The 21,506-nt window shown below is 39.5% G+C and overlaps 11 protein-coding genes across 11 annotated transcripts; 5 read left to right on the forward strand and 6 right to left on the reverse strand.

The window, feature by feature from the left end:
• Positions 1-376: 376 nt before the first annotated feature.
• BEM3 (GTPase-activating protein BEM3) lies at positions 377-3,535 on the forward strand (the record flags this gene model as incomplete). Its single annotated transcript, XM_002497619.1, has 1 exon — positions 377-3,535. The coding sequence occupies one exon, from the start codon at positions 377-379 to the stop codon at positions 3,533-3,535; it is 3,159 nt and encodes a 1,052-aa protein (XP_002497664.1).
• Positions 3,536-3,797: 262 nt separating this feature from the next.
• Positions 3,798-4,958, reverse strand: LIP5 (lipoate synthase; the record flags this gene model as incomplete). Its single annotated transcript, XM_002497620.1, has 1 exon — positions 3,798-4,958. The coding sequence occupies one exon, from the start codon at positions 4,956-4,958 to the stop codon at positions 3,798-3,800; it is 1,161 nt and encodes a 386-aa protein (XP_002497665.1).
• Positions 4,959-5,482: 524 nt separating this feature from the next.
• On the reverse strand, positions 5,483-7,489 carry HOS3 (histone deacetylase; the record flags this gene model as incomplete). Its single annotated transcript, XM_002497621.1, has 1 exon — positions 5,483-7,489. The coding sequence occupies one exon, from the start codon at positions 7,487-7,489 to the stop codon at positions 5,483-5,485; it is 2,007 nt and encodes a 668-aa protein (XP_002497666.1).
• Positions 7,490-7,946: 457 nt separating this feature from the next.
• Positions 7,947-9,197, forward strand: MCA1 (Ca(2+)-dependent cysteine protease MCA1; the record flags this gene model as incomplete). The annotated part of the gene is made up of 1 exon (XM_002497622.1): positions 7,947-9,197. One exon carries the CDS (start codon positions 7,947-7,949, stop codon positions 9,195-9,197), a length of 1,251 nt encoding a protein of 416 aa, XP_002497667.1.
• Positions 9,198-9,285: 88 nt separating this feature from the next.
• BFR1 (Bfr1p) lies at positions 9,286-10,668 on the reverse strand (the record flags this gene model as incomplete). The annotated part of the gene is made up of 1 exon (XM_002497623.1): positions 9,286-10,668. One exon carries the CDS (start codon positions 10,666-10,668, stop codon positions 9,286-9,288), a length of 1,383 nt encoding a protein of 460 aa, XP_002497668.1.
• Positions 10,669-11,455: 787 nt separating this feature from the next.
• On the forward strand, positions 11,456-12,289 carry IDI1 (isopentenyl-diphosphate delta-isomerase IDI1; the record flags this gene model as incomplete). Its single annotated transcript, XM_002497624.1, has 1 exon — positions 11,456-12,289. The coding sequence occupies one exon, from the start codon at positions 11,456-11,458 to the stop codon at positions 12,287-12,289; it is 834 nt and encodes a 277-aa protein (XP_002497669.1).
• Positions 12,290-12,410: 121 nt separating this feature from the next.
• On the reverse strand, positions 12,411-13,658 carry MRM1 (Mrm1p; the record flags this gene model as incomplete). Its single annotated transcript, XM_002497625.1, has 1 exon — positions 12,411-13,658. The coding sequence occupies one exon, from the start codon at positions 13,656-13,658 to the stop codon at positions 12,411-12,413; it is 1,248 nt and encodes a 415-aa protein (XP_002497670.1).
• A 102-nt stretch (positions 13,659-13,760) lies between these two features.
• Positions 13,761-14,441, forward strand: HIS3 (imidazoleglycerol-phosphate dehydratase HIS3; the record flags this gene model as incomplete). The annotated part of the gene is made up of 1 exon (XM_002497626.1): positions 13,761-14,441. The coding sequence occupies one exon, from the start codon at positions 13,761-13,763 to the stop codon at positions 14,439-14,441; it is 681 nt and encodes a 226-aa protein (XP_002497671.1).
• A 57-nt stretch (positions 14,442-14,498) lies between these two features.
• MRP51 (mitochondrial 37S ribosomal protein bS1m) lies at positions 14,499-15,563 on the reverse strand (the record flags this gene model as incomplete). The annotated part of the gene is made up of 1 exon (XM_002497627.1): positions 14,499-15,563. The coding sequence occupies one exon, from the start codon at positions 15,561-15,563 to the stop codon at positions 14,499-14,501; it is 1,065 nt and encodes a 354-aa protein (XP_002497672.1).
• A 651-nt stretch (positions 15,564-16,214) lies between these two features.
• On the forward strand, positions 16,215-18,026 carry DED1 (DEAD-box ATP-dependent RNA helicase DED1; the record flags this gene model as incomplete). Its single annotated transcript, XM_002497628.1, has 1 exon — positions 16,215-18,026. One exon carries the CDS (start codon positions 16,215-16,217, stop codon positions 18,024-18,026), a length of 1,812 nt encoding a protein of 603 aa, XP_002497673.1.
• A 690-nt stretch (positions 18,027-18,716) lies between these two features.
• ZYRO0F10956g (uncharacterized protein) lies at positions 18,717-21,344 on the reverse strand (the record flags this gene model as incomplete). Its single annotated transcript, XM_002497629.1, has 1 exon — positions 18,717-21,344. The coding sequence occupies one exon, from the start codon at positions 21,342-21,344 to the stop codon at positions 18,717-18,719; it is 2,628 nt and encodes an 875-aa protein (XP_002497674.1).
• Between the last annotated feature and the right edge of the window lie 162 nt (positions 21,345-21,506).

The following is a 21,506-nucleotide window of genomic DNA, read 5'->3' on the forward strand; positions in this document are numbered from 1 at the left end:
TTCAACTGCCTTTGTTTCTCTATTTACATGAGGTGCGACTTTCAAAGTTCACGAAATAGAGTAGCGCCCCATATGTTTCCACTCTTAACTTCTACAACAAACAGAGTTGCAAAACAGAAAAAAAAGTACAAAAGCAGAGTCATCAAGAGAGCCATTGGGGGGAGTGGTTTTAGCTGCCAGGTTTCATTTCAGTTAACTTACTGAACTTTAGAAACTTTTTAGAGTGGTCGATTAACCGATTGTTATTAACCCAAGGATTTCCATAGGATTAACAACACGCTTTCGAAAGAGATAAGAAAAAGTTTGGTGTTGTTTATGGTTATAGAGAGTGATTGGCATCACCAATTGTGAGTCAATAATACGCTTAGAATAAAAGATGGAACGAAAACAGAGCAATGGTAGTAGCAATAGTACCTTAGAACTGTTGGCAAAATATAATGACCACAGGTCCCAAAAGGAGAAGGCATTTGAACACATTGAAAGAAGGACAGTAAGTGAAGATAATAGTTTAACGTATGACGAATTGCTGAAGGAAAATGTGAGGCTGAAATTACAAAACAAGGAATTGCAAGACGAAGTAGAAGCTCTATACAAAATTGTGGACTCCTTAAAGAGTGGGAAATCGACACCACATCAAAACACAACGTTGAGTCAAATAATTGAAAAACATGATGAAGATGAGAGACCAGAGCAAGAACTCGTATTACCACCAAGATCGGCAGATAGAAATAAACATGGAAAAAATTTGCATCTGCCCGCAAATCTACCACCAAGTACAACTGAAGCACCCGCTATCGACGTAACTGGTGAATCTAGTAGTAATAAGAGCGGTAATTCTAGCGAAATACACCAGCCAAACGAGGATGCTGAAAAGGATACAACACGGCCGCCACCAGTATCACAGGGAAATACCGATGGCAGTGGAAGTCCCGCGGCTTCTACTACCTATACAAGTTCAAGGATTACAGTATCACACCCAAGTAGCCCTCGTAGACCATTGACGGAAAACAAGCTGAGGTCACCTCAAAGTGCCAATAGGTCGGCTACGGTAATTAACAACCAATTGCATTCACCAATGGCATCTGCGTTTGGGGGTGAGACAAGTATCAACTTAAAGGTGGGCACTGAGCCGCTACCATCCCCGCCTACTGAGATGGAAAAGAAATTTGGATTAGATGAAAAATCGACGCCCTTATTACACAACATTAAATTACAATCTCCTGACGAATTTTCACCTGCATCTAAACAAAACTTGAACAATTTTGCAGATTATTTGGATGATACGTTTAAGGATGATGCAGGGTCAATAGATACGATAACGGAGAAAACAGTTCCTGATAATAGATCTCCTGCTGGTGATAATATGCCATCGCATGCACCACCACCAGTGCCTTCTCCACAACACATAGAGGCCCCTAACCAGTCACTTTCAGCGGCTCAATTAGGTTCCCCTGTATTACTAAACCGTAAGGATCATTCAAAACAATCAAGAGATATCAAATCACCTTTAACATCAACTTTCGCCAACTCTCGAAGCCGTGATAATTTAAATGATAATTCCATACTAGGGACAACATCTACGGAATCTCTCTCTACAAAATCTGTGTCTACGGCAGCATCTAACGCTGGATCTCATGCAGATGCTGCCTCCAGAATAAGAAGACCCCATGCAGAAAGTGTAAGCACTGTAGAATCCGCGGCACCAAGTGCTACGTCTGATATACCACTATTTGTGCAACCAGAGGAGTTCGATACCATTAGAATGGAAGTTATAAGTTCGTTGTTTTTTGAGACTGAAAATTTTGATCATCCTCAAATCCTTTTTAGTGTTATTGATCGTAAATCTAACAAGGAGATTTTCAAATTTGCGAAAACATTTAGGAAAATTTACGACTTGGATAGTTATTTGAGACAGCGGCTCCCTTCGTCCACGCTAACACCCTTACCTGATAGACAGATATTTGACACTTTAGTGCCTTCCAAAGTGGATGTTAGGCGTGAGAAATTGAATCAATATTTTACGACGTTATTCAGGGTTTTAGAGTTAGCACCTGCCCTAAACTTAAAGCTCGCACAATTCATGAGCACCGATACAGTCATGAATCCTATCATGGTTGGTGATACAACAAAGGAAGGTTCATTGCTAATGAGGAAGGCAAAAGCCTTGGGTAATGCAAGTAACTGGAGGATACGGTATGGTATTTTACGTGGTGAAATTGTACAATTATTTGACAAAGGTCAACTGGCGGAAACTATTAATTTGAAGCAGTCAAGCATCGAGTTACTACCAAATTTACCAGAAGACAGACATGGTACCAAAAATGGATTTTTACTCACTGAACATAAGAAGAGTGGATTATCAAGTACTGCAAAATATTACCTATGTTCGGAGACCTCCAAGGAAAGGGAATCGTGGGTAGCCGCCGTCAGTGAGTTTGTACTAAGCCCAGCACCAGCACCAGCACCAACATCACTATCTGCTCCTTCTGCACCATCTCTAAACACCTTTGGAGACGATGCTGCCTCATCTACTTACAAGTCAGATACATCTGTTGATCAGATATATGTGACAGATTTGACTGAACCGCCATCAATTTCTCAAAACAATGACAGCAGTTCAGCTTCATCTCCTCGTATTGCCACTGAGGCATCAGAAGACGATAAGGACAATAGAAGGCTAAAGATGAGAAGTTTCTTTCCTTTCAAAAAATTGACATCTGGTGCATTTAGTCTGGGCTCAGACGCTACTGAGGCGGAGACTGTTAATTCACAAGAATCCGAGCCCAAGTACTCTGATAATTCTATTGCAAAATCTTTGGAAAGTATGAATTTAACAGAACCTACAATGACAGCAGTCTTCGGCAGCCCCGTAGATAAATGCCTACAGTTAAGTTCCCACTGCTATCAGGGTAAACACGACATACCGAGTGTGGTTTATCGATGCCTCGAATTTTTATATAGAAATCGTGGTATTCAAGAGGAAGGTATATTCCGCCTTAGTGGTTCAAGTGCACTGATAAAGTCGTTACAGGAACAGTTCGATCGTGAGTACGATATCGATTTGTGCAACTATAATCAAAACGTAGCGAACTCTAGTACAGGCACTAATCTGCTAGGTCTTTACGTGGACGTTAATACTGTAAGCGGTCTGTTAAAACTTTATCTGAGGAAACTACCTCATGTTATATTTGGCGAAGAACAATACCCAATGTTTAAAAAAGCTGCCGATAACAATCATGACAATCCTGCCCAGATCGCCCTTGAATTCAAAAATATTATCCAGAGCAATGTGGTTCCTCAGCCTAATTTCTCGCTGATGTACGCACTTTTTGAACTTTTGCTTAGAATCAATGAGAACAGCCGTGCCAATAAGATGAATTTGCGTAACTTGTGCATAGTCTTTTCACCGACGCTAAACATCCCAGTAACTGTTCTTCAACCTTTTATCACCGACTTTAGCTGTATTTTCCAAGATGGACAGCCAGTGGATCAACAGCTGAGAGAAAAGATAGATCTCCATATCCCTGGAATGTAAAGATAAAAACAGCTTATAACAAATAGTAATTATGATAAGAAAACGAAAAAAAAACCAAAAAAAACAACAACAACAACGACAGCCAAACAAGACAAATTCATTAATGTGTATGTACTTATAGTAATCTCGGTTCATTTTATTGTATTTTTTTATTTTTGTTCTTTTTTTTTGTCTTAAATATAACATAATTCGAACTTATACTAGTTTACATTTTCCGCATAAATATGTTAATATATATATAAATAGGTGATCATAAGACAGACTAAATTCTAAATGCACTTAAAGATTCCTGCTGTTGTTCCAATGGCTTTCTTTTCCTTAAAACATTTTCAATGAATGCTTCTCCTGCTTTATATGAAGATCTTACTAGTGGACCGGATGCACAGTATAAGAATCCCATTTCCAATGCCTGTTCTTTCCAAAATTCGAATTTTTCAGGTGTTACATACTCAACCACCTTCATGTGTCTCTTTGTTGGTCTCATGTATTGACCAAAAGTAACCACATCACACTTAATCTCACGTAGATCTCTCAATGTTTGTATAACTTCTTCATGTGTTTCGCCCAGTCCAAGCATCAACGAAGTCTTGGTGACTAGAGTGGGGACAGTTTGCTTAGCTCTCTTGAGAACATTCAAAGATTGTCTATAGGTAGCTCTTCTATCCCTAACGTGAGGTGTTAAACTTTCAACAGTTTCCAAATTGTGAGCATAGACGTCTAAACCACTTTGGGCCATAACGTCTACAGCCTGGAAATCACCTCTAAAATCACCTGCTAGAGTTTCCACTAATGTATTAGGTGCCTTTTGTTTAATTTTCCTGACAGTTTCAGCTAAATGATGGGAACCACCATCGATTAAATCATCTCTATCCACTGTCGTAAGAACCACATAACCTAACCCCCAACGAGAAATGGCCTCTGCTGTATTTTCAGGTTCCATTGGATCTGGCGCACCTGGTTTTCTATTTGTCTTAACAGAACAAAACCTACAGCCTCTAGTACAGGTATCACCCAGAAGCATAATGGTAGCGGTTGCCTTTGATTTATCATTACCACCCCAACAATCACCGATGTTTGGACATCTGGCCTCTTCGCAAACGGTACTCAATTTTAAATCCCTAACATCTTCTTTCAGTTTGTGGAAGTTGGATCCCTTGGGAATTGGCGTCTTCAACCATTTGGGTAGTCTTTGATTTTCCTCCACAGTACTTCTAGCTCTTTCCAATGGATCTAATGAAACTTCTGCAGCTCTTCCTGAAACGAAATCTTCAAATGATGGTCCCTTGTTCAAAGTATCTTTAAACACAGTTGCTCTTCTTTTCCTTGGTGTCGTTGGTGTGGTAGGATTAGTTCTAGTTGTGGAGATGAGCCTGAGACCCAAACTGACATCGCATTTTTTCAAACTGGTTCTAACTCTGATCATACTAATAGGATTCACAGCTGGTACTACTAAGTTTTGAATATAGACACCGGGGAATCCAACGACAGTAGCCTTCTTATACTACTCGTATATGTCAAAATGCTTTAAGAAGTCAGACTCGACCTCGGAGAAGAGTCTAAGAGGAATTTTTCATCCGCTCATCGAAAATCAAGAAGATGAGATCCAAAGGTCAAGAAATGGAGAGTTCAAAGTCCAATTGGCCCTCGTTAATTCGTTAGAATTGTTCTACATACTGTAAAATGTTATATAAGGACTATTTGAAGCTACCTGACCTCTGTTCATTTTTTGCAACCGGGACAACTGGAACAGCTTCCAGATGAAGAAGAGGTACCGCAAGTACAGTTACTACCACAGTTTCCACTGCAACCTTCGCTAGATTTGATGACAATTTCGCAGATCATTGTTTTGCTGTAATCTGTTGGGATGAATATGATGACAAGTTCCTTTAGATATGCTTTTCGACCACTTTATACCTTGCAAGCGTGCGGGTAAACCATAGCTGACGATCACCACCTGGCACCACTACGGGTCGTATGTTTCCTCGTAGAAACGTGAGAAACCATTGATATGTCGCTGTCGTCCGCACTGGCATTTGAATTTGCTAGTTGTTGGGGTCTTGTAGACGAACGTAAATGCTGAGTAGTGGTTTTGGAAGGTACCTTGTACTTGGATTGTGCTGTAGGTGCTGGAGGTGGTTGTTCGATAATTTCAAGAGTCTCCAAGTGCCTCGAGATGTCATCGATGGTAATATCTTCCACGGTCCTGTTGAAAGTCTTGTTCAATTCTTCGTCGTATACATAATCCTCGTCATCATTGTCGTCTTCACTGTGTAGTTCCTCTTGTGTAAATGGTACTGGTTCTTGTGTAACGCCCGTACCTTCGATACGTCTATGACGAGGAGCAGCAGGAGTTTCCTTTGATGGGTCCAAAGTCGTACCTGTAGGTTCACGATGCGTGCTCTTCGTTGTTTGAGCCTTTGATCTAGTAACTCTTGGAGCAACGTTTGCAGCGGCAACCTTATTGTTCGAAGGTATATCTTGGAAAAGAGTTTCAAAGCCAGGTATCATAGCTCTCCCCAATTTAATCACTTCTTCCGCCCATATTCTGATGACATCTCTTGCCTTCTTGGTCTTGTAAGGTTTCCAATTAGATTTACAACCTCTAACTATTTCTTTAACGACATGTTCTGAGCCCCATTCTTTAATCCAATTCTGATTTTGTAGACCTATTAAATGGGCAAAAACCCCTGATACGATTGCCTTGTCTGAATATCCACCTTCCATTATGGATAAGACTTTACCATGACAATGCATTTGTGATAGCTTGAGGGCATCCTTAGTGAAGGCTGTGTAGAAATACGTGGGTACATTTGTACCATGTCTTTGCATGCTCGTTTGTTCAAATTCGCTGGCGTCAAACCCGGAACTGATAACAACCAGGCCTTTGAATGGTTTGTTTTGAGCCGCCATTTCAATTTTACCTTGTTTAAAGAATTCATCTGCTTTAACAAATAGAGACCTGTATTTGGTGTGATACAATTTAGCAAAGTCTTCTTCTGTTTCCCACGGGGAAAGATGGATGTTCCAAATGTTAACATCATGAGCATTCATGATACACGTCGAAGCATTTTTAACATTTTCCTTAGTTGCGTATCCACTCTCTGTGGGGAAGGAATTGATATCATGCATTGAAAAATAACCAACTCGAGGATACTCTGCAAATTTTTTCCCAAATGAATCGTAACCTGGTGAATCTTCATCCTCTTCATCCGGTCTAAACCCAGCTCTTTTCCAACATATGTCTTGAGTACCATCACCATGGTGTAAATCGAAATCTAATATCGCAGCATGGGTAACTCCAAAACGATCTTTTGCATACTCAATAGCAACATGTGCATTGTTCAAAAGACAAAACCCTGACGGTGTTGCTACATGGCAATGATGTCCTGGCGGTCTGATGGCAACAAACGCTCTATTACTGATGTGCTCTGGGGATGGACCGTCAAAAATGGAGTCAACAGCAGTCTCTAGGGCTCCAATCGACCCTTGTAACGCTTCAACTGTTTTTGAACTTAGATAGATATCACCTGCATTCCAAGATGCGGGAACTTCCACCTCTTTTGCTGCCAATTTTGCATCTGCCTCTTTACAAAGTCTTAGCAGTTGCGGAGGCCAATCTTTACCATGAACCTTTAGCACATGCGGTGACAATATAGAAGATTTCTTTCTATCACTCGATTTTAAAGTATAAAGTGCCGGATACATGGTAATTGCAGCTGCTATACCCAACGAACTCGCTAATAACCTCTCTGGTCTTTCCACTATACTCTTGAGGTACGATTTAGATACCCAATTCCGACCAAAAGAATGCTCTAAAGAATATGGAGACAATACTACAACAGCCTTGGCACTCTCAGGAATCTGGGAAGCTGCTCTAGCCGCAGATATCACATTAGGATTATTCTGTACAAACAGCTGAAACTGCCTGTAAAAGTTATCTAGTGGATCTGGCATGATACCAACGAAATTATAGGCTTCCTGAAGTCCTGTAAGGGATTAAAGCTTAAAATCGATACTATTTGAACAACTCCCTTGAATTGTAGTTTAAACCTTGTTAAATTTCTATACCTCTAGAATGTTTCGAATTTCCTTTGCTGTATTATCTCTTTAAGAATAACATAAACAAAAGCTAAATAATGATCAATTCGAACCGGACCTTCGAGAGTTCTGAGAATTGCACTAAAGGTTCCACGCACAATTAATTAAGTAATTATCAATGTGCACCGGGGCTTATTCCAGGATTTTAAAGGTTAATTTTTATTTTTTTATAGTATCTTATATGTATTAGACAGATCCAGATAAGGTTTTCAATCTTGAACTTCTAGTTGTAACAAAGGATCAACAAGAGTTGAGGCAAAAGGGGGGGATAAAAAGAATTTCTTCGATTATTTGATTGTTTGATCGTTGGAAAATGTATCCAGGACATCAGGGAAACGGGTATCACAGACCTGCAGCACCACCTCCAGGTTATGGTGGTGGATATAGTAGACCACCTGTGCCACCTCCACAAGAAACAAATCACTACTCTAGACCTGCCGTTCCACCTCCAGGTAGAACTGCTGGTAATCGTGATGGTGGTTACAACAGACCACCAGCTCCACCACCAGGAGCTGGAGGTGCCTCTTATTCGAGGCCACCAGCTCCTACACCGGTAGATGGTCCACAAGGTTACGATAGGCCACAAGCAAATCTGCCACCACCACCATCACAGATGCAATCAATCCCTGGTACACAGTCATCTTACCAATACTCTATGTGTAATGGTAGGCGTAAGGCACTTATTGTGGGGATCAATTACATTGGATCTAAAAACGAATTACGTGGTTGTATTAACGATGCCCATAACATGTGGAACTTTCTTACTTCTAGGTATGGGTACCGTCCAGAAGATATCGTCATGTTGACTGATGATCAAAGGGATATGGTACGTATCCCTACGAAGGCAAACATGTTGAGGGCTATGCATTGGCTTGTCAATGGCGCAATGCCAAACGATTCACTATTTTTCCATTACTCTGGTCATGGTGGCCAGACAAAGGATTTAGATGGTGATGAGGTTGACGGTATGGATGACGTTATCTATCCAGTCGATTTCGAAATGGCAGGTGATATTGTCGATGATATAATGCACGATATTATGGTTAAACCATTACAGCCGGGTGTACGTCTTACAGCTCTATTTGATTCTTGTCATTCAGGTACTGTGCTTGATTTGCCATACACTTATTCTACTAAAGGTGTTGTCAAGGAGCCAAATATTTGGAAAGATGTGGGACAAGATGGTTTTCAAGCGGTTATGGGATATGCTACAGGTAATACCAGTGCCATCACAGGTGCACTGGGATCACTAGCACGCTCTGTAAAGAACAATTTGGGTGGCCACTCTTCTCGTGATCAAGTTATTCAAATGAAATTCTCACCTGCAGATATTGTTATGCTTTCTGGTTCTAAGGATAATCAAACCTCTGCAGATGCAGTTGAGGCCGGTCGAGCAACGGGTGCGATGTCTTATTCATTTGTTAAAGTTTTATCAATGCAACCCCAACAAAGTTACTTGTCATTGTTAAACAACATGAGAGCTGAGCTTTCCAGTAAATACTCTCAAAAGCCTCAGTTATCTTCGTCGCATCCTCTTGACGTGAACCTGCAATTCATTATGTAAGATATTAAACGGAAAACAAAAAAAATCTTTGTAGGAGTTTCTCCTTTGACTCTATTTACTTATAAGTTCGATTTATGAGGGCGCTGGATTATTGTGCATTTTCCTTTTGTTCCTCTTGCTCCTTAGCTCTTTTAGCCTCTAGAGCTTCCTTAACCTGTTTCTCCTTTTCAGAGTAATCAGTTTCCAATTGAGAGATCTGCTTTTCGACTTGTTCGATGTTCTTTTCGGTTTGCTCATCTTGCTTGGAAGTGTAGCTTTCCAATTTTTCCTTCAATTGATCGACTGTAGTAGAGACTTGATCTTGGGAGATAGGGACAGTAACTTCCAATTCCGCCAATGCTGCAATCAAGGTTGGTTCCAAAGTAAAATCATGGTTGGTGTTGACTGAGCCACCGTTAGCTTGTTGGCCTTGTTGTTTCTTCTTAAGTTTCTTTGACTTAGAAGGTTCCGTATTGGAAATGTCATCCTTTTTGTTGATAGGAACTAAATCAGCGTCGTCTACCTTTTTAACAGGTTGGGCAGGTTTGGAGTCCTTGTCGTCATCAAACAATTTTCTTTGAGGCTTTTCGTAAGTTGGATCTAAGACAAATAGAGCATTCTCAATGGTACCAATTTCAGAGGAAAAGGCTGGCAATTTAGCATGAGCCAATTTCTCTTGTAATTTACCCAATTTTGCGTCTTTTTCTTCTAGCAATTTAGACAATTTTTGATCTTCTTCACGTTTCAAACGGTCCTTCTCTAATTTTTGCTTATAGGCTTTAAATTCACCATCAAAATCAGCTCTAATCTTCTTAATTTGGGCATAGATTTCATCACGCTTCTTGTACAATGCAGTACGCTTGTTAAACAAGGTTTGACGTTTATCGTAGACACCTTGAGTCTTGGATTGTAGAGAATTCAATTTCTCTTGAGTTTGTTCAAATTTATCAGAAACTTCACGAGGGTTCAATTGACTCAATTCTTCCTTCAAAGATGCAATTTGTTGCTTATCATTTTCAATAGACTTCTTAACTGGCTCCACAGCAACTAAATCTTTGTTCAATTTGTTCAAAGCTTGCATTTCCTTAACAAGACGCTTTTCATCCACTAAAGTCAAATCACCAGATGAAATTGCTTCTTCAATTTCATTTATCCTCTGTTTGACTTCGGCAGTAGTAGAATATTTGGCCTTACGACCCAATTTTTCATTGATTTCACCAGTCTTACGTTTGATATTGGCATCTAATTGCTTAACTCTTTCGTGTATAGCGTTTCTACGACTTTTGAGATCTGCCTGGGTCTTGATAATTTCTCTGGTTTGTTCTTGTAACTTCTTTCTCTCATTTTGAGTCACATCAGAAATTTGGTTTTGATCAATCTGCTTACGTAGGACTGCAATTTCACCATCGATCTTTTTTAATTGGGTGTTGTAAACATCTAATTTCTTGTCTCTGACGGAAACGTCAGGTCTCTTGATCCTTGCTTGGGACATGCTCAATTGTATTATTCTATTTCTAGATACTCAATTGAAACCGATTGCAGAGGCAACTAAAACCTAATACTTTTTAATCGAATGAAGTTTCCAATGAGTTGGCCTTTCTTCCTGACTGGCCAAGTGTTGAAATTTTTTTTCACGTCTCGTTTTTCCTTTTCTAAGAAACAAAAATACAAACAAAGAAAGTCAGAGATTTGGTAAATAAAACTCTTTATTTAGGTCAGAAGTCGCGTCTTACAATTTAATACGTGGATCAATTAAACTACTGGAATTTTGAGCAATTTGTTGCAATTTTCAGATCTAATTTTGGTTAATTACACGTCGTATGTCGTATAGCAACATAATTGCCAGTCCACAAGACACTTGATTTGCGGTGTTGCCTGCGGCAACAGTGGTATATGACCATTTGACTGTGATATTAAGTGAATTTCTCGAGGAAGTCCGCTCTATACAGATATTCACAACTAAATACTCGAAATTTCGCTAAATCATCGAAAAGTGGTTAAATTTGAGTGGGGGAAAAAACAGTATGTAGCTTGAAGTTTCCTGGATCTTATAAAATTATTCTTATGTTTCTCTTGTAGGTCTAACCGCCTAATATTTCAATAGTTGGGAAATTATGGCATTAGCTTATTATCGTCGCCTTGTACGATGAAATATCCATCATCAACAGGAAAACTTAAAAGAAAAAACATAGAAAGATTCACAAACTATTATCCTATATAGCTAGGAGAGGATCCCTCATCTGTGCCGCTGTTCAGCCTGTTAACCCCTTCGTTTCGTTATGACTCAACAGTTCTCTAAATTAGTGGAAAGTCTTGGAGCTCAGGAGATTCTTGATGAATTTCCTGAAATTATTCCAGTACAAAAAAGACCTAATACCCATTCTAGTTCATCGTCCAGCGAAGAAAGTAGTGACAATGTTTTCTCAGGTCATGATGAGGAGCAAATCAAATTGATGAATGAAAATTGCATCGTCTTGGACTGGAATGACGAAGCAGTTGGTGCAGGAACTAAAAAATTGTGCCATTTAATGAAAAACATCGAAAAGGGTTTACTTCATCGTGCATTCTCTATATTTATTTTCAACGAACAAGGTGAATTGCTATTACAACAAAGAGCATCAGAAAAGATTACTTTCCCCGATCTTTGGACAAATACCTGTTGTTCACATCCACTTTGTGTTGATGATGAAATTGGTCTAAAGGGAACATTAGAGAGTAAGGTTGATGGTGCAAGAACTGCTGCCATTAGAAAATTAGATCAAGAATTGGGTATCCCACAACAGCAGACTAAGGAACATGGTCAATTCCATTTTTTGAATAGAATTCACTATATGGCTCCCAGTAACGAACCTTGGGGTGAGCATGAAATTGATTACATCTTTTTTTACAAGCTAAACAAGGGCCAAGATTTAACGGTGCAACCCAATTTGAATGAAGTCCAGGATTACAAATGGGTTAACAAAAATACTTTGCAAGAAATGTTCAAGGATTCAAACTTGAAGTTTACACCATGGTTTAAGCTAATCTGCGAAAGTTATCTATTCGAATGGTGGGGCAAACTCGATGACTTATCAGGTGTGGAAAATGATCGTAGAATTCACAGACTATTGTAATCTACTACGTCTAAACTCACAAACAGACAGTATTCACCATGCAATTTTATAAATGTAACTTATAAAGCATCCTTAGTTGTAAAAGAAAGAGGGAAACAAAAATTGTATTTACATATACTATTTACATATTTGAACCTTTGAGAAGATAGTTAATTAGCAATGCCGTTGCTACACTGACGTTTAGAGAATCTACAGGTCCCTTCTCATCATCTCTTCCAAATGGGATTTCAACGAAAAAATCACTTCTCATTTTTAAATTCGTTCTTACACCGCTACCTTCATTACCAACCACTAATACCACAGGGACCTGTTCACATAAGCCTTCTAAATCGTTTAATTCTAATATTTTACCGCTGTTAAATTTCTTGTCCTTCTGTGTGAAGTCCGTTAATCCTGCAGTAACAAATGTCCAGCCACCGCCTTGCTGAGATTCAGAGAAAAACGACAAGGGCTTATCCACATAAAAAATTGGTAGCAGTTCTATAGCACCACTACTAGTTTTGGAGACCGCAGCTGATAGTGGTGCACAATTCTTTCGCGACATCACTATAAAATCTGCTCCCAAGAAATAAGCACTTCTCATAATGGCACCAATATTATGGGGATCAACCACTTCATCCAGATAAATTCCTAACGGGAAGTTCTTACCGTTTTTGACTCCATATGGCATCTCTTGTGTGATTTTTTCATCTTCAAATGCAAGCTCGCTGTATTGTATAGTACCTGATTCAGGATTTACCATTTGTAAATGAGAGATTTCTGGGGGTTGTAAAGGTTTCGTTTCTAGTATGATGTTGTTATGCACTGCATAATTAGTCATTAGATTGAGACGATGCTTATCAGTCTCTACCAATTCTACATTACGGGACTTGGCCAATTTTTGTAATCTCGGATCTAATTGTCCATAATGAAGTAACCTAGAATAATACTCCCTCTTATTACCTTGTAATGCTGCAAGTACACTATTTGTACCGTAAACGTATTCCATCAATGGATTGGGTCTTAAGCCCTGCGTAGCGTTCTTCTTCTCGAATTTATGCACGTGTGTTGTCCTTTCCTGCTCCATACGTCGTTGATTCTCCTTCAATCTCAGCTCATGAGCTTTCCTCTTACCGAATGGATCTCTGGGCTCCTGCTGTTGCTTCTGTTTAGCATGAACATGAGCATATTTCCTCTTGAACCAAGCTTCTTTATCCTCACCAGCTCTTTCCCAAGCTTTCTTTCGAGTCAGTTGTGGAATATTTCTATCCACTTTAACACCACTCCTCCTAGCACAGCTAGTAAAACCTCTTATAGCACCATAGATGAGGCTCATTTTAACGAATTTTCTCTCGAAGCTTGAATAGCTTAGCATAGTGGCTCTTCTCATCTCATCGCGGAATTGAAAAATTTCAACCACTATAAAATCTATTATAAATACAGTGAAAAGTGCCAAGACTTCTGGTGAATTCTAACTAATAACCATACCATCATGATTCCTGAGCAAGGTGAGCACAAGGCTTTTGTGCAGAGAAATACCAACGAAACCAAAATCCAGATCGCCATTTCCTTAAATGGTGGTCACATTGAAATTCCAGAGTCCATCATAGGTAAGAAGAGAGTTGAAAGTGATGGCGTAGCTACGCAAGCTACTAGTTCTCAAACGATCGACATTCATACCGGTGTCGGATTCCTCGACCATATGATTCATGCTCTGGCGAAACACTCTGGTTGGTCACTAATCGTTGAATGTATTGGTGATTTGCACATCGATGATCACCATACCACTGAAGACTGCGGTATTGCCCTAGGTGATGCTTTCAAACAGGCCTTGGGACAGGTACGTGGTGTGAAAAGATTTGGATTCGGTTTTGCGCCATTAGATGAGGCTTTATCAAGAGCTGTTGTCGATCTATCCAATAGACCATATTCTGTTATTGAATTAGGATTGAAAAGAGAAAAAATCGGTGATTTGTCCTGTGAAATGATTCCACATTTTCTAGAAAGTTTTACTGAAGCAGCTAGATTGACTGTTCATGTGGACTGTTTGAGAGGTTTCAACGACCATCACAGAAGTGAAAGTGCATTTAAGGCACTAGCGGTAGCCCTTAGAGAAGCAACTTCACCTAATGGTACCAACGATGTCCCATCTACGAAGGGTGTTCTCATGTGAATTAAATGGCAGAAAGTTTAAACCTGTATATTTATTTACACGATATTATGAAATAGTTTATTTATCGAAATTAGTCAAAATGCTTAACAATTCTTCTGCATGTTTGGTAGAATCTTCAGCACGTACTGCAGGGTGTCTACCACCAGTTCTTAAAGGTCTTTGTTGGTAATTTCTACCAGACATTTGTAATCTAGCTCTGGGGCTTATACCACTAACCACTTTAGCTCTTAGCATGACTCTACCGTTATCCTCCACTGAAGCTTGTTGAACTTCGAATGGGAAAGTCAATTCTCTCACAAAATCGCCCATATTGTAGTCTACTTGAGACGTCATTGGAGAAGATGAACTAGCATTGGCGACAAACCCACCAATGGCAGCTAGACGATCATTACCATCAATGTTTAAGAATCTACCTGGAACGATATTCTTTGCCACGACACCGTTTGGAGAGTTCTTCAGCTTTCCCGGAAGACTATAAGTTAAACCACCAGTACCAACTACGTTTTTCATAGTAGCCTTGTTTAAGCGTTTAGAATCACCATTACCAAATCCTCTTTCCGATAAAAATTGTACCGCGAAACTGTGCAAGTCCCTGGGGGTAAAAGATTTATTCTTCAGAGCTTCTGGATCCTTGGATAATAACCACTGCTTGAATTCATTACGCATGGCCTTAACGGATGGTAATCTTGAGTTAACGACCTTTTGCGTTGTTGCATTACCTGAATTTACATTAAGAATTGATGAGAATGGAGCTAACTGGTCCGCATGAGAGCTTGACCCCTGGAACAATGGATTTGCCTTGCCTGGATTGTATTTAGGTGCTATACCTAATTCTTGAAACCGTAGTCTATTCCATTGAGCCCCGCCGTTTGGTTCAAAAGTCGTTATACGCTCTAAAGTGTCCAGATCGTTAAAGATCAAATAGCGAGATTTAACTTTTGATGGAATTGAAGATTTTAAACCCCATTCCTGACGATCTAATGTGGATGGTTTAGTTTCAATAATCTGATGTGTTGGATGGTAACGAGGGCCTGTTTGAACCAAAGGTTTACCGTTACGGGGAACCTGGGCCACTCTAGAATTTTTAATTAGCTGCGCAAGGCGCGCAGATGATAATGACATCCTGCCTGGAGACTCTTTGATGACCTTTTGATGGACTACGCTTCTAACTGTTGTTGTAGAGATTATTATATTGGGATTCGATGTTGAAAAAAAGTCATTCGTATCCAGTGACATAGTCTAGTAGTATAAAGAATTCATATGTAAAATATTCAAGTATTCAGAATTTGGACAAGAGGGCTCGAGACAGCTTGGTACATTTCTATTGCCTCAAGTTCTCCGTTCCATTTATTTTGCACTTTTTTCGACCAATTTTGGCCAAGTAACTTATATGATATCAATGAGAGCGTAAGTACCCACTTTTTGAAAGATGTACCCTATCTGATTTACGCGCGCCCTTCCTCTGTACCCTAGGGTACAGCACTATTGAGCCCTAGGGTACATGTCTCCGGGCCCTAACTACTTTATGCGTGCCCTATCCGGTACCCTACCCAATGCCCTAATATGCATTCGTACCGCATGACAACAAAAATTTTTCCGCAGAAGAAAGAAAAAAAAAAAAAGAAATGTGATGAAGGATTTTCAAAAGAAAAAATATATGGACGATGAGTATATTAGTTAGCAACACACTACTATATAGACTAGACATAATACCACTCTACAGTGTTTCTCTGTCTATTACAAAAGATCTAATACGCTAAGTAATTAGATATTATGGCTGATTTATCAAACCAAGTAGAAAATTTGAATATCGACGGTAATGCATCGTCTTATGTACCTCCACATTTGAGGAACAGCAGCAGACGTCCTAGAAATGACGGTGAAGGCTCTTCATTCAATAACAAAGGTAGTTTCTTTGGACGTGGACGTGGTGGCGGATTTTCTAGTAACCGTGGTGGCCGTGGTGGTGGCTCTGGTGGCGGTTTTAGACCAGCAGGTACTGGTAGATGGATTAATGGTAAGCACGTTCCAACTGAAAGAAATGAAAAATTAGAATTACAATTATTTGGGGCTACTGGTGATCCAAATTTCCAATCATCTGGTATTAATTTTGATAATTACGATGACATTCCAGTGGAAGCATCTGGTGAAAATGTTCCTGAGCCGGTGACGGAATTTACCAGTCCACCATTAGATGAATTGTTGTTAGAAAATATTAAGTTTGCTCACTTTGTTAAACCAACTCCTGTGCAAAAGTATTCTATTCCTATCGTTGCCAACAAGAGAGATTTAATGGCATGTGCCCAAACTGGTTCCGGTAAGACTGGTGGGTTTTTGTTCCCAGTTTTGTCTGAATCATTTTTCACTGGTCCCTCTGAAATTCCTGAAGCTGCTAGAAGCTCTTATATGAGAAAGGCTTTCCCAACTGCAGTTGTTTTGGCCCCAACCAGAGAATTAGCAACTCAAATTTTCGATGAAGCTAAGAAATTTACCTATAGATCCTGGGTTAGACCAACTGTTGTTTACGGTGGTAGTGACGTTGGTTCTCAAATGAGAGACTTGGACCGTGGTTGTGATTTGTTAGTGGCAACTCCTGGTCGTCTAAATGATCTTTTGGAACGTGGTAAAATTTCTTTGGCCAAGGTTAAGTATTTGGTCTTAGATGAAGCTGATAGAATGTTGGATATGGGTTTCGAACCTCAGATTAGAAATATCGTGGAAGGTTGTGACATGCCAGGTGTGGACCAAAGACAAACTCTGATGTTTTCAGCTACTTTCCCAGTTGACATTCAGCATTTGGCCCGTGATTTCTTGAGTGATTACATCTTTTTATCGGTCGGTAGAGTTGGTTCCACTTCCGAAAACATTACCCAAAGAGTGTTGTATGTGGAAGATGAAGACAAGAAGTCTGCACTTTTGGATCTATTGTCTGCTTCCAGTGGTGGATTGACTTTGATTTTTGTGGAGACAAAGAGAATGGCCGATCAATTGACAGATTTCCTCATTATGCAAAACTTCAGAGCTACTGCTATTCACGGTGATCGTACTCAATCTGAACGTGAAAGAGCTTTGGGTTCTTTCAAGACCGGTAAAGCTGATTTGCTAGTGGCTACCGCTGTGGCTGCTAGAGGTTTGGATATTCCAAATGTCACCCACGTTATTAACTATGATTTGCCAGGTGATGTTGATGATTATGTTCACAGAATCGGTAGAACTGGTCGTGCTGGTAATACTGGTTTAGCTACTGCATTTTTGAACAGAGGTAACAAGAATGTCGTGAAAGGTTTAATCGAAATTTTGTCTGAAGCTAATCAAGAAGTTCCATCGTTCTTAAACGATCTATCAAGAGAATCCGCTTTCGGCTCTCGTGGTGGTAGAGGCGGTGGCGGTTTCTCCAATAACCGTTCATTCGGTACAAGAGATTACCGTAAACAAGGAACCGGTTCCTTCGGTGCCTCCCGTGGTGGTGGCGGTAGCTTAGGTGGCTCCTTCCGTGGTGGCGGCAACAGTGGCAGCTCCTGGGGAGGTGGCAGATCTTCTAATTGGGATTCTTTCGGTTCTGCTGGTGGTAACTCCTGGTGGTAATCTTATTGATAAGGTTATTTCCATACTATTTTTTTTTTCTCTTTTATTGTATGTGCGCCCTTCAAGTGGTTTTTTTTTTATCATTATCGTATTATACAATTGTGCAATAGAATGTTCCCTGCTTGATAAGTTATTGATTTGTTTTCCCATTGCATGGTAACTGATTTTAATTATCATCATCATTGTTATTTTTATTATTATCAATTCATTGCTTCCATTAGGAAATAAAAAAACCGTGAAACCAAGGTTTTTTTTTGTTTTTTTTTATTTTATTTTATTTTATCTGAGGGCTTTTCATGGTGCATTTTCACTTAACTTCCTCCTCAATCGTGTTCATTTTTAATGATTACGATATTTTGTTTATTTTGCCGTTATTTTGTAATAAGAGGCTGCTGATAGAATTATTTTCAGGCCTTGTATGATGTCAAGAAGGATACATTTCGAAGAAATAGAATAAAAAAAAAAAAAAATGAAATTTAAAAATAAGAAGACAACGATTATTTTGTTTTTTTACTCGCTCATGAAAAATAGTTCCCACTGGTGGATCTATTAGCATTCATGGCACAGTTGTATAGTAGTTTTTATTAGTATATTAGTTCCCTTCTAATTATTACCCTTATTATTATTATCTTGTGTTTATTAATTTGACTATTTACATAGATAAACATCTGGATACGTATTGAATCACCATTATCCAGAACAGCTTTCGCAGTATTCATTCTCTTTGCCTCCACTACAAGAAAGTGGTGTTTTATCATGGATTCCATAAGCATCTTCCCCCCAGCCTACTGTACTATCAGATTTCTGTGATACAATATTTTCAATCGATATTTTCTTGGGATCGAAAAAATCGATATGACGTTTGGGGAAGGTTGTTCCGGGGTATTTACCTAAAATGGGAGTTTTCGATTCCTCTTCATCAGATCCATTCAATTCCACAGACCCTGTTAAAGTATTTTCATCATTAACGGTAAACTGAATGGCGGCCGATGCAGCTTGTGTTCTCAAATAGTACATTCCGGTCTTCAATCCGTGCCTCCATGCATGGAAATGCATACTGGTCAATTTCCCCATTGTTGGAGTTTTCATGAACAGGTTCAAACTTTGTGATTGATCGATAAATGGTGATCTATCACGAGCCATATCAATTAGCGGTCTCTGTGGGATCTCCCAAACCGTTCTGTAGATCTTTTTTATCCAATCAGGCAAACCTTGAATGTTTTGAACGGATCCGTTATCTGCTATGATACGATTTTTCAATTTTTCATTCCAAATTCCCAGTTGACAGAAATGATCGACCATGTATTGATTTACATTGATAAATTCACCACTTAATACCCTTCTTGCATAGACGTTTGAAGTCATTGGCTCAAAGGATTCCGTATATCCAAGGATTTGTGAGGTGGAAGCAGTAGGCATTGGGCCTAAAAGCAAAGAATTTCTCAATCCTCTACCGTTTTGGATCCTATGCTTGAGTTCACCCCAGTCTCTGTACAAGAAATCATAGTTGTCCTCGTTTAATCCCCATAGGTCGAATTGTAAAAGACCTTGACTAGCTGGAGAACCTTGGAAGGTTTCATAAGCTCCGTATTCTTCAGCCAATTCGATCGAAGTTTCAACAGCAGCATGGTAGATCGTCTCAAATATCTGTGTATTTAAAATTCTTGCCTCTTGTGATTCGTAGGGTATTCGAAGCATAAGAAATACGTCGGCTAAACCTTGGACGCCAATCGCTTCTGGTCTATTCCTCAAATTACTGTATTGTGCTTGTGGGATCGGATACTTGCAAACATCGATGACACGATCTAAATTTCTTGTTATTGTCTTCACCACTGCATGTAATTTAACAAAATCGAATATACTACCCTTATTAGTCACCTGTACCACAAACGTGGGTAGTGCCACTGATGCCAGATTGCACACTGCAGTCTCATCCTTGGAACTATATTCTACAATTTCACAGCATAAATTAGAAGACTTAATGGTTCCCAGATTCTTTTGGTTCGATTTTAAATTACAAGAATCCTTGTAAAGCATAAAAGGACCGCCTGTTTCCACTTGAGCTTGCAAAATCTCAGACCACAGCTTTTGGGCTTTAACGCGTTTCATTGGCAATGCAGTGGCTTCGTATTGTTCATATAGCTCTTCAAACTCCTTACCGTAGACATCACTTAGACCAGGCGCTTCATCTGGGCTGAAAAGAGACCACTCACCATTGCACTGTACACGCTTCATGAACAAATCTGGAATCCATAGTGCAAAAAATAAATCTCTAGCTCTTAATTCATCCTTACCATGGTTCTTTCTTAACTGCAGGAAATCAAAAACATCTGAATGCCAGGGTTCCAAATATATACAGTATGCACCCGGACGCTTGTTTCCTCCCTGGTCCACATATCTGGCAGTATTATTAAAAACACGTAGCATGGGAACTATACCATTAGAAGTACCATTAGATCCAGACACATGGGCCCCACTTGCCCTTATGTTGGAAACATGAATACCAATTCCGCCCGACGCCTTGGAGATTAGAGCTGTATCCTCTAAGGTTTTGAAGATTCCCTCAATAGAATCCTCTTTCATACCAACAAGAAAGCAGGAAGAAAGATATTGATTCACTGTGCCTGCGTTGAACAATGTAGGGGATGCATGAATAAAATATTTCCGTGACATCAGTTCATAGGTTTCAATCACAGAATCAATATCTTCAAAAGGACCATGGATAGCCAGTGCGACCCTCATAAAAAGGAACTGGGGAGTTTCGTGGATTTGGTCGGCATTTTTTTTTATCAAATATGATTGACATAACGTTTTCCAACCGAAATATGTGAAATTAAAATCTCTCTCATGAACGATGGCATCATTTAATTTTTTCTCATACTTCAAAGCCATTTGTAAAAACTCTTCAGATATTACACCTTTCTTGGGGGCCCTCATAACTTTCTGTCGCTTACTCGGTACTCTATTGTCTCCCTCAGAAGTTACTCTTGTAGAGCTCCGTAGCTGCTTTAAATTTTCAGTAAAGGTGATTCCACGCAAAGATTTATGTAACTCATCAATCTCTAATCTGGCAGCCAAAATCGAATGGTCTGGATGTATACTTGTCAGGGAAGCTACGGTTTCTGCCGCATGTCTTATTACTTGCCAGCCCTCTACATCATCAGGCACACCACTTGAAATCTTCTGCACTATTTTATCAAAGTCTAAGTAGTCCAAGTTGAGCCCAAATGATAGTTCTCGCAGTTTCTGCCTCATAAGAGGTGGATTGTATTCATACCCGGGGTTAGCATTACTCCCTATATCTGCAATATTTGTCATGATAATTAGACACTTGGAAGTTTAATCTAATTAGGTGGGATAGATATCAGTGATAAAATCCATGTAAAAAACTCTTATTAGGTAAGCTTTACTCTCCTTGTGCTTACTGTTCATCTGTGTCTGAACTTTTCTTAGTATTCATTTGGCTTCCGATGCCCATCG

Source organism: Zygosaccharomyces rouxii, assembly GCF_000026365.1.
Source record: "Zygosaccharomyces rouxii strain CBS732 chromosome F complete sequence".
In the NCBI taxonomy this organism is placed as follows: Eukaryota; Fungi; Ascomycota; class Saccharomycetes; order Saccharomycetales; family Saccharomycetaceae; genus Zygosaccharomyces; species Zygosaccharomyces rouxii.